This window comes from Brachionichthys hirsutus, unplaced genomic scaffold (assembly GCF_040956055.1).
Source record: "Brachionichthys hirsutus isolate HB-005 unplaced genomic scaffold, CSIRO-AGI_Bhir_v1 contig_1197, whole genome shotgun sequence".
In the NCBI taxonomy this organism is placed as follows: domain Eukaryota; kingdom Metazoa; phylum Chordata; class Actinopteri; order Lophiiformes; family Brachionichthyidae; genus Brachionichthys; species Brachionichthys hirsutus.
Window position 1 is genome coordinate 41,611 of NW_027180657.1, and position 11,390 is coordinate 53,000.

The following is an 11,390-nucleotide window of genomic DNA, read 5'->3' on the forward strand; positions in this document are numbered from 1 at the left end:
AGCCACCACACAGTCGCCACGGGCAACCAACACCTGGACCGGTGCAGCGTTGCCCTCTTTACTGCAGTGGCTAGGTTGTTCCCTCACCCGCATAACGTCGAGCGAGATAACCCTGCCAGCCATTACCACCTGCCAACTTTCACAGCCAGGGGTGAAGCTCCAAACATCCACAGTACCTCCTCACATAATGGACCCTTTCTCTTTTTCTATATGCACTCCTTTTTTGGGGAGCTGGGAAATGCACAATCTAAGAGGCCATGAGCTCACTTACCTTTTCTAGTTTATATCATCAATTTGCTTTACTTTTATTCACTGCAAGTTTGATAATTTCAAGATTTTTGAAGATGGTTTATGTTTTGGCAACATTAACTAATACATAAATCAGGTAAAATTGGAAATTGGGGTTTTGTTCAAGACTCATTTCATCTGAGCTTTGTATTTCTCTGCCTCTGTGGTTTTGAATATTTCAAAACTATTCGTTATTTTGTTTTAGTCTATTGAATAATTTAACTGAATTTTCCCAAGTTGTGGTCTAGTTCGAAAAAACAAGTGGCCACTTCTGCCTTGTTCCACTTTGTACGGTAGCATGTAATGAAATGTGCGTTTCTTGGACTATATTAAAGAAAGTGACTTCAAGTATATTTAAAAAGAAATTCTCATTATTTACTTTTGATTGCACCTTAACACCAGCTGGGCAGGAAAGTGGACTAAACTGGGAGGGTGTAAAGTTAGCATGTTGGTTATGAGACTCATTTTTGATCTGCCTCACTGGTTTCAGGTTGGAATAGGTATGCCGCATTCTGACCCCGGGACTGCAGCGGCTCACCTCCACTGAGCTAAGAGAGCTGAGCAGGAATGTGTGCAGAGGGTAGGAGAGCTGGATTTGGGTGCAGGCTTCACACCTCATCAGGCAGGTTTGCTGGATGAGCTGCTTTGCCATGACAAGCCCAAAAAAATAAATTAGGTCAAATGGTGACATAGAGAAATGGAGAAAAAAAAAACATGAAAAATTAAATGTTTCATTTTTGTTTTCCCAAATCTACTCCTGATGCCAGTTTGAATATTTCTGTCAGTGAAAACTGACAGCGTTGGTAACCATCAGCCGAAGTGTTGGGAGAGATTCTCCTGACAGTTTCGTGTATGAACAGGATGATCTCATATCAGGTGTACGAGAGAAAGAGGTGACAACCACGGGTCACCTGTTCAGGTGAATTAGGATTTATTTGTTGTTGTCCAGATTAAAACTGTTGCTTTAGAAGATGTGACATATTCAGGGTACACTTTGAAAATAAATCAAAATGCAACAACTTCATCCCGGCTTTTGTTTATGTTGTCATACTTTTACTTTCCATATCTCTGTGTCATCCTGCTGCTGATTATTTTTTCTTTTTTTTTGTTCACCTATTTCAAACTTTATTATTATTTTAATCGTTGTTGTTCTTGAAAGAACAATCTATTTTTAATTAGCTTCGTGTAATGTGCAGCTTTCCCTGCACAATATTTAAAATACAGCTGCTCATTTTTTCAAATTAAAATAAACATTTAAAACATGCCTCCTTATCGCTGATTAACAATAATTTATAAATCAGCTGTACATGGATGAACAGCATGAAAAAGCGAAAGCTTTTTTCATTTTCAGCGATGAGGAAATGTTACTTGATTTTTGCGTAAAGGCAAAGAATTTAACCGTTGATACTGAGCGGGCTAACCGTTAGAATATCTTCCTCTTCTGTGAAAACTCTTATTTCTGGGTCAGGATTGTTTACTCATTAAAAACTGATCAAAGTTTCAAGGAACTTTTTAACGTAAACCTTTATTGCCTGACTTTATTCAGAGTGAGAATGACATACAAGCCTTTTCATTCCGACGCTGTCTATTATTTAGATTTCCGCTAATTGCAGTCTTTCTTGCATGTTGAATCTGTCTTTCGCTCTGTAATTATTAATGGTCCTCCACTGCTTCTGCTGCTAATGCCTAACCAGCTTTCTCATCCTTCCTCTCAACACAGTGTGTCCTCCGCCTGTAGGATAAACTGGATTAAACGAATAGAAAAATTGCATTAGCCCCGCCCCCAAAGGTATCCTGTTAAAAGTTTTTTTTTTATTAACCTCCAATCTTCAAAGATCTGATTGAACTCATAAATATTGAGATGTCTGAATTCACTGAAGAATTTGTATGATATTTGCTGTGCTACCTGCTGTGTGAATGTTACCTCAACTCACTCTCTCTTGGACATCCTTTCCTTTTTGATGCTCTCTCATTCTAACACACCCCCTCTAATCCGCACACATGCACAAGCCCCCACCCTTCCCCCCCGCTGAGGCAGCAAGTGAAGCAAAATAACTCACTCTGCCACACAATCCCTCCTTTGCCTCGCTCTGGGCTCTGACTTCTTTATTCCGTGACTTTTCTCTCTCTCTCTCTTCTCTGTTCCCTCCTCCTCATTGGTCCTGTATTTTTTTTTTCCTTCATACTGTCGTAACTCTGGTACAACAAGAGCCAGCAATTGTGAATTGCTTGACCTTTTTTATTGTGTCGTGGTGTTGCGCTGTGTGGTCTGCGTCAACCTGGTTCAACCTCATACATCAAGGAAGTTTTGTAAATGTGGACGTCTTTGTTTGTAAGGGATCGGAGGTGTTGGGTGTATATTTATTACAAACCCTTATATTGAAATTGGCTCAATTCGATTTGCTGAAATGTGCTGCATTATGTTGACATTTTAGAAGTGCCTACTTGTGCAGCAAATACTGACACAGCATTGAACAAGCAAAAAGGCTTTCTTTAAGACACAATTTTACTGTACAAAATGTTTTATAGTTTTCACAAAATACATTTAGAAACCTCCATTTTAAATAAAATTAAATTGTAATATTTAAGAGACAGCGTGTAGACGTTTTATCTTAGAAGCATTGCTCAGACGTAAACCCAGTGTGTCCATGTTGTACGTACACACTGAAATCAAAATGCAAAACTCTAAGAGCATGACAGATGACGCTAGAAAAACCCTCCCATGGTCTTCCATTATAAATAAGGACTGCGGGGTTCGGCTGCAGTCGTCCAAACTTGAAGCCAATGTAATCGAACAGAACGTGTTTACAAAATTTTGCAGCACAATACTAATATCTTTTAAAAAAAACACTGTACTAGATGGAAATACAAAGGCTTTGGTCTGTTTTACAATCAACAATGATTAAATCTGATATGTACTTGTAAACAACTGCCAAACACTGAAGTTTAAAACTCTGTCAAGCAATGTTTAATCATAATTATAGGAATTAAATAGTTCTAGTTGTACTTGTTTTTTTTCTTGACCATAGGACACTATAATACAACTATACCTAAGAGACAAATCGTACCTGACCCTAAAGAAATTGTTTTTGTTTTTTTTATGATGCATGGAACATGTATAGAATATTCTGGGGGGATATAAATGAAATCAACTTTTATTGGAGAAATCTTTCTGGAAGATTTCAAGGGAAGACAAGTACTTTACATTTTGACAAACAAACTGGATTATATCGAAGACGCAGTCTACCATTTACAGACTACAGGTTTTCTTTTACACCTGTTTTCCACATTTAGTTCTTCATGGTAATCTAGAGTCAATCCAACCACTGCAGCGCGGGGTCCAAGCTGCGTTGCACGTCACACCATCTTAGCAAGCGTTCGGTTGTCGAACCAAGTTTAATAAACCAGCAAACGCAGGCCGGTCTGTGTCACGGGAGTCGAGACCACAGCCTCAGTGGGTGGATCGAGTTTGAGTTTCCACTGCTAAATATCCATTTGTAAGAAATAAGACCAATAAATATAATTTTTTTCAACACAGTAAGAGTCTTCCCTCCACCTTTTTGTCTTAAATGATATGCGACAGTGTCCAGAGACCATGCAAAGGCTGGTAGAAAGTCTCCATATAAGCAGATTAAAAGATAGTCATGGCAGAATCTCTCAGGTTCTCCTCTCTCAAACAAACACAAGACCAACATGGTTTTCTAGCAGTCCATCTATCAGTACTTGATCTTGGATTTTCATATTAACATACAAATGGCCATTTACTAACACACCAGAGAAAAAAGGAAACAATGACTGAAGATGGAAATAGGAAAAAAAAAAAAAAAGTTTTGTTCCAAAACAAATTTAACACCGGGCACTTTACAGAGGTCCATTTTTTTCAGTCTTTCCATCATTGTTCTCTCGTCCAAGTCCCTGTTTGAATGTGCCTATTGAGCTACAGAACAGCGGACAGTCCCACTGGAAAAGCAATGCCCGGACGTCCCAAGGCACTCCCAGAGTCTCTCTCTCTCTTTGTCTCTTTCCTCCTCTTCTCTCTTGTCCTTCGCCTCTTCTCAAACCTCTTTCACCTCCTGTACTCTCCTGTGCCATGTGTGTGTGTGTGAGGAGCACTGCCGGAGGGCGATAGTGGAGTGGGTGGTCACAGGGTGAAGTAGCTCTTCTCTCTACTGTAGTCTTGACCAGTACTGAGACATGTCAGACTCACTCCCGGGGACTTGGACAGGGACAGACACTCCAGGAGAGATGAGTCCTGCAGAGACAAGGAAAGAAAAAAAAAGTCACTAAAAACAAAAAAGACCCCCAAGAAGTCAGCGTGCTTAATTATGTGAGCAGATGCAGCATGCACAGTTAGTGTGACAGCTAACATGGGTTAGCCTCATAGCGCAGAGCATTGTGCTTTAAATGGCTGCAAATAGGTAGACATGCAGTGAAGCTGCAATGAGTCACAATGTGCTGCACATGGCTGCACAGTAAAAGCCTCGCGAGCTCGATAAATTGAGGCTTTGGCAATGGCATTTAAACACAGAGCGTACAACAGCAAATGAATCAAATTAATTAGCAATTTAGCACAGAGGAAATGTGCTTATGCATGATTAACTCTCCATGACTATAACTGGTATATATTGCTCACAGTAACGGCGTCCTAATGGGCTGGAGTTGTGGGATTGACACGACGGCACAGAGCAACGATGAAATGCGCTTTGTTTGTGCAACATGCGCAGGAAAAAAATGATATGGAATGTATAGAGGTATTGATCTGCAGTTTTAAAAGCCAAGTCTCCCAAATAGAAGGAGAGGAAAAGGAAAGCATCAAAGCCCGAAAGATGGCTGAGGTAGTACCCCCGAAGTTACAGGTAAGGTGGCAGATATTTCAGAGTGCACTTTTTGTTATAGGCTTAATTCCCAAGCATGTTGGTAAAGCATGAATTTCTGCCTACCTGTTGAGGTGGTACCAGAAGTGGTCATTGATTGGCTGTTCATATGTGCCTGCATATGAGGGGGCGTGTATGTGTCGTAGCTCCGCCCATTCACAGGCGGACTGGTAGGCAGCATGCAGGAATAAGAGGAGGTCTGGCTGGGCTACAGATGGGGAGAGAATGTTACATTAGCTTAGCCAACCAGAATTGTTGTCTGCAGGTCTGTAATCTCTTGAAGACAGGTGTGTCTTCATTTTTATCTCTGAGAAAAGCTGCCCCTAAAAATAAAAGTACTTTTTTTTTTTTCTAGCCTATGAATCCACCCTTATGTGGCATCAATCATGATTCAATGTTACACCAGATGTGAACTGGCTGCGTCACGGTACTTACTTGCATAGGTAGATTGTTTGCCATGGTGAAGCTGGGCATGGGGGGCAGCGCGCTGTAGGTGTTTGTGAGCGCGGAGTCAGGTCTCCCCAGCATTGACCCCGAGGTGAAAGACACTGCGGATGAGAGTGCGGTTTAAACCATTAGCATTAAATAGTGCGCGTGTGAGGCGACGCCTCGTCTGACAGATATATGAACATGGATGGGGGGGGCTCAGGTGCGCTCAATCATCTGTCAGAAGAAAAGCGCCGGTGCTTTGAGACCTACTTTCCCTTTTTCATATTAATCCGCAGGCTGCCCGACCGGTTTAATGTATAATTACTTACATCATTAAAATGTAAAATAATGACTGGCGTAATTAAGTACGTCTGTGCGTAATCCTATCACCAATGAATAATACTCTAAGGGGAGGGGCGTGTCTGCGCAGACACCCACCCGGCGTGGTGGGCTGTGGGATGGCCTGGTAGACGCTGGTGCTGAAGCTGCTGCTGATGGGGATGTGACTGGAGGCGTTGTTGGCCTGCCGGCGCTGGTTCCGCAGCTTCTCCTCTCGCCTCCATTTCGCTCTCCTATTTGAGAACCATACCTGACACGAAAGTTTCTTATTAATTCATCATTGTATTTTATTTATTTTTTTTAGTTAGGAGCAAGTTTTGAAATGTTTTACAAATGTGGTGCACCAAGAACTCACCTGTATTCTCGCCTCTGGCAGGTCGATTTTCGCTGCTAGTCGCTCTCGCGCGAAAACGTCTGGATAATGAGTTCTTTCGAATTCTGTAACGCACAGGAAAAGTGTCGGTAAATGAAATGAATTCAATAAATCAGGTCGGGGTTTTTTATTTATATACAAATGTGTCTCAAATGAACTAAAGATAAAAATATACTAAACTTGATCAAAGAATTAAACTACAACAGATGAAATTAAAGCGTTTCACTTCAGTAAAATGTTAAATAAGGTGTGTATAAATGCCCAAAGGACCTTTTTCCAGAGCTTCTATTTGTTCCTGCGTGAAGGACGTGCGGTTCCTCTGTAGTTTCCTCTTGAGCTGCAGCCGCATCTGCGTCTCCTCCGAATCCTCCCCGTTGGAGCTGATGGAGTTTGTGTTTTCTCCCGCGCCGTCTTGCTGCTGGCAGCCATCTGTACCAAAGAAAATATAATGGAAATATACATTCAATTAAGCTAATTGAATAATGAATGATCTGCTCTCTTGTAGTTGCAGTCTGAGGCAAATTGCGCTGACCGCGGCTGCAGCGTCATTAATTAAAGGCCTCCCTATCACGCTTGATTTCATTCCAAATCAGAGGAATGATTGCAATTTGCTCCTCGACGTTTCCAGATTACAGAAAGGGAACAATATGAAGGAGACCTCGCATTTAAAGTATTTATAAAATATTGTGGGAAAGACGCGTTGTGGATGGGGATATAGGGTCCGCGTATCGCTCCGCGACAATGGCGCGTGTTCTCTAAAGGTTCACAGAAATGTGACAAGACGTGGAGAGCCTCCTTTTAAAAGCCCAAACTCTCTCCAGCCCGCTTTTCGGGCAGAGCAGTCCCTCAATGGCCGCTCCCATATGGGCGTTGAGCTATTGAGGTGACCATGCACCAACTTTCTGAATAGGAGAAGACGCTTTTCAGAATGAGACAATGCCTTCACGAATAAGGGAAACCATTAAACTATGGACACCGCCAGGGACGAGCAGTGCGCCCACGGTGGGTGTAATATATGGGAGGGGGGGGGGGGGGGTGAGTGGGGGGGGGGGGGGGCTTTTGGGGAAGATGACAAAAGGATCCTCTCTCTCTGGCTATAGTGCTTTGGCATTGTGCGCACGAGGATCGCAGTCAACAGAGCTTTGAGTCCAGTGTGTTAACCCTGATCCACGACCATCATTAATCACGTCCCCCGGCCGGCTTCACGCCAGTCAGGATTTCTGTCTTCAATTGGAAACAAATGAGTGAGGAGAGAGCGCGCAACCCCCTGAACAACCTAAATAAGGCCCATCTATTCACTGCGCCTTCAGTGTGCAGGGCGAGGCTTATCGGCTAATGTCTGTCTTGTTGTTGGACATCATTATCACACCGAGAAGTTAATGCGAAATTAAGCAGGGGTGCGTTTCTGTAATATCACGGAGGGTTCCCCGCGTGAAGGGACGTGCATGGCGGCTTCTTGTGGATGATTTAATCCAGGTTGGTAAACGGCAATGAAGCGCTGAAAGGGTGGAACAGGTGGAGGACGGTCTAGCTGCGGCTGCAACATCCCGCTGATCAAACTGAAACTTTATTTTATTAGATAAAGGATGTAACATCTAGATTAATTTAAACAAGATTGCGTCGAAGGCCTTTTACGCCTCTCTGCAGACCTGAAAACATAGAAAGTGTGTCTAAATATAAATGTCTTGGTTCACTAGAGGAAACCTGACGCGAAATGTTTCTTTTTTCTCGCGCGGTAAATCGGACAAAAGGTTAGTAGGTTTGTATCCACGCTATTTGTTTCTTCGCTCTGGATAATCCATAAAAAAGCAGTGAATGTGCAGCCATTATCCGTCTGCCAGACCCAGTGACGCTCGGATGGGATTTGTTTTCTTTATGAAAAGCGCTGGGAAATAAACTCATTCTTTAGTATCACGATGTCTCAGCCAGTGAGGCGGAAAAGCAGCAGCAGCAAAAAAAAAAAAAAGGATACCGAACCAATTGCGGCACCTTTCAGCTGCTGAGACCGGATCAAAACACTCTTGAGAAACCGCTTAGAAGTGAAAGAGAAAGTGAGAGACTAAATCCTACAGACGGGGTTTAGAGCCATATAGCCAGCGATCAGTGAGGAGTTTTTATTCGATTCACTTTGGATAGAGTTGTCTCCTTTTGGGGCCCTGTCACCTATTATCTCTGCTTAGTCGGCCGTCAGGTGGAAAATTTTGTTTCGTTGGCCTGGGATTAATCACAAAGTATTATTATTATTATTATTATTATTATTATTATTATTAATAATAATAATAATAATATTATTGTGGTGATAATGATTAAATATTAGATAAATGTAAACAGACATAATATATGAAAGGTGATAATGGCAATCGAAGTGGGAAAAAAATTGACACTTTAATTTATATATATATATATTAATAGATTAAGTTAATTTGTGTCTATTAATATAATTGTTTCTGCGCTATTACTCATTAATAACGGCTCCACGCGTCCACGTGATCGTCAAATATCCACCAGCACGTTTCCAAAATCAAACGTAATGCGCTTCTTGTTCAATGGATTCATTACAAAAGTGATGATTCTTCGGGGAAGAATCTGCTCGCGTTGGGCCTGTCGGAGGCCACGGAATATTTCCACAGGAGCCGTTCCACACTCCTACATGTTGCCACAATGAGAGACAAAGCTCCCTCTAATGAGCAATTACGCGTGGACCGTTCCCATAACCAGTTTACTGCGTGCGTGTGAGAGAAAACATTCCTATATACTAATATCCCGGCGCGGAGCTCCACAGCTCTGCCTCCCCATCCGACGCAGGCTGTTGGATGGACACCTCTGCTGAAAGGGCGAGATGCTGTCACGCACATCCACGTCTGGGACAGTGGAGGCTTTCAAACTGCGTGCTTGGCCTTCCTCTAATCGACCAGTCTAAATTGGGGGGTCTTGTTCAGGGCATCGACGCATGCCAATACACAATCCTGCAAACAGCCGTGGAGCGGAACGCGCAAAGGTGTAAAACTTAATATTCAAACATGACATTTTGTAGCTTCTGCAGAATTCAAAGGAAACGACCATTTCGAAGATGTTTCGAGCTGCTCGTAACTGTTACAGATGCATCCTGCTTCGATTCGACCTTAAACCCGCGCGCGTGCGCGCGTCAAGGCGTCTGAATTGCCGGTGTGATAATGAGACTCACCTTGGTTGGGCTGCCCTGGCACTGATGTTCCGGGGTACCAGCCGGGCCGGGTCCCCCAAGTTCCTGTCTGACCGTTGAGCATTCTCAGCTTGTCATACATGCCATCTGCGCCCATCTGTTGCTTTTCACTAGCCAGGTTGCGGAGGACTCTGTTTATCGATGACACCTGAATGACAAATTACATATGGCTGTATTAAATATTAGGATCAGATGGAGCGCCATAATCAGTGCGCAAAAGTTATAGGCTGCACAACAACGGCAGCAAAACCAAAGAACAACGCGCAAACCTTATTGTCAGATAAACCTGCACAGGAAGAGGTTCGAGCAAAACGCACATGGTGGGATAAGGCTCCTGTTAATGTACTGTGTGTGCGCGTGGGGTCAGTAACGCGCGTTGAAACGCGGCGTGCTTTATAGACTGAATGGTTCGTTGCGCATTTCCTTTTTCTCCACTGCTTAATAATTATTATTTTTTCTCATGTGGTAAATCAAGTCGTGCCCCTAACTTCCGGCCTCTATACTCACGCTGGGGATGTTGTCGTTGGTGCAGACGCCGTCCGACAGAAGCCTGTCACGGATCTCCCACGCAAAGATCGACGGACACTCTCGCTTGTACTGCGCGATTTTCGCAACCACCTCCGGCGTGGCGACGCGGGGCTTGCTGCCGCCTATCGCTCTCGGTCTTATGGAGCCGGTCTCGTAATATCTGCCCAGGATCTTGCTCACGCAACCGTTGGACACCTGGATAGAAGACAAAAGACACAATTCACATACATTATTTACGACTATTATCGGAATTTCTAAGATGACGTCAAATAATTATCACCTTTTCACTGTCCAGCACTTGGACTTCATCATGGGTCTATAAACACAAAAAATATGCCTTGAATATTACATTAGGCATTTCTTACAGTGGGTTCGTTCTTCATAAGAGCAGTCAGATTACTTTCCTTTTTGTCTGCCTTATTTAATTTAGTAAATAATTTATTAAATACTTATTTAAGTAAAAAAATAATAATAATAAATACTAAATTGTTATTTTAATCGCTTTAAAAAAAAATCACAGAATGCAATATCCCGGCTGGGAAAAGCAAACAGGGTGTGGAAGTCCTACCGGGATGTTGTCCTCTTGAAGTTCTCTTTTAAAAGCAAATAAATCAAAGTGCATGAAGCCGTTATCTGTTCGCGAGAGAGTGTGGCTGTCACCTGGAGTATCCTGGAGATGTCGCAGGGTCGAGCGCCGCTGTGCGCAAGTTCAACTATTTTCTGCCTGGTGGAATCCGGCAGCGGTCTACCGTTAACAAACACGCCACCAAGCTGGTTTACGCCACTGTGACCTGCGGAGACAAACGCGTTGGAGTTATCACAGCGCATTAGAACTCCAATTAAGCACATGTGATGCCGCAAAATGATTTTTAAATGAATGGCGAGGAAGATGAGAGAAGCGCTCAGGATTTTAGGATGAAACAGAAACGCGATGTTATTTATATTGTTTTAAATTAGAGCGCACCCTCATTCCCCTCAGGGGACAAACATCGCGCTGTCATTCCATAAAACACGCACAGCCATCAAAAACATCACATGAATCCATCAAAAACATCGATTTAATTTTTGTTTTAATTACACCTTTGTCCATCTTTCGCCCTGAGGTAACTCAACCTGTTGTCAAACTGGCGCGTCTCATTCTTAAAAGGTTCTCACGGATAATCCGTCCGCTCCGAGCTGCAACGATCATCAGCACCAAAATCAATAAAGTATCCTTAAAAAAAAAATCACCAGTGACGAGCGACAATCACATCAACACCAAAGCTGCAAAAATGAACAAAAGTATCGCTGAGTGGAAAGTGACATTAAAAAAGGAAAATGTTTTTAAAAATTAAAACAAATCGCATCCGCCTGGACA

General features: G+C 42.7%; 1 protein-coding gene across 1 annotated transcript; it reads right to left on the minus strand.

The window, feature by feature from the left end:
- Positions 1-4,454: 4,454 nt before the first annotated feature.
- On the minus strand, positions 4,455-10,828 carry LOC137916330 (paired box protein Pax-6). Its single transcript, XM_068759374.1, has 9 exons — positions 10,694-10,828; positions 10,214-10,228; positions 9,488-9,653; positions 6,574-6,732; positions 6,286-6,368; positions 6,030-6,180; positions 5,589-5,710; positions 5,229-5,370; positions 4,455-4,540 (listed from the first exon to the last, which is right to left on the minus strand). The coding sequence occupies exons 3-9, from the start codon at positions 9,600-9,602 to the stop codon at positions 4,455-4,457; spliced, it is 858 nt and encodes a 285-aa protein (XP_068615475.1). The 5' UTR covers positions 9,603-9,653; positions 10,214-10,228; positions 10,694-10,828.
- Between the last annotated feature and the right edge of the window lie 562 nt (positions 10,829-11,390).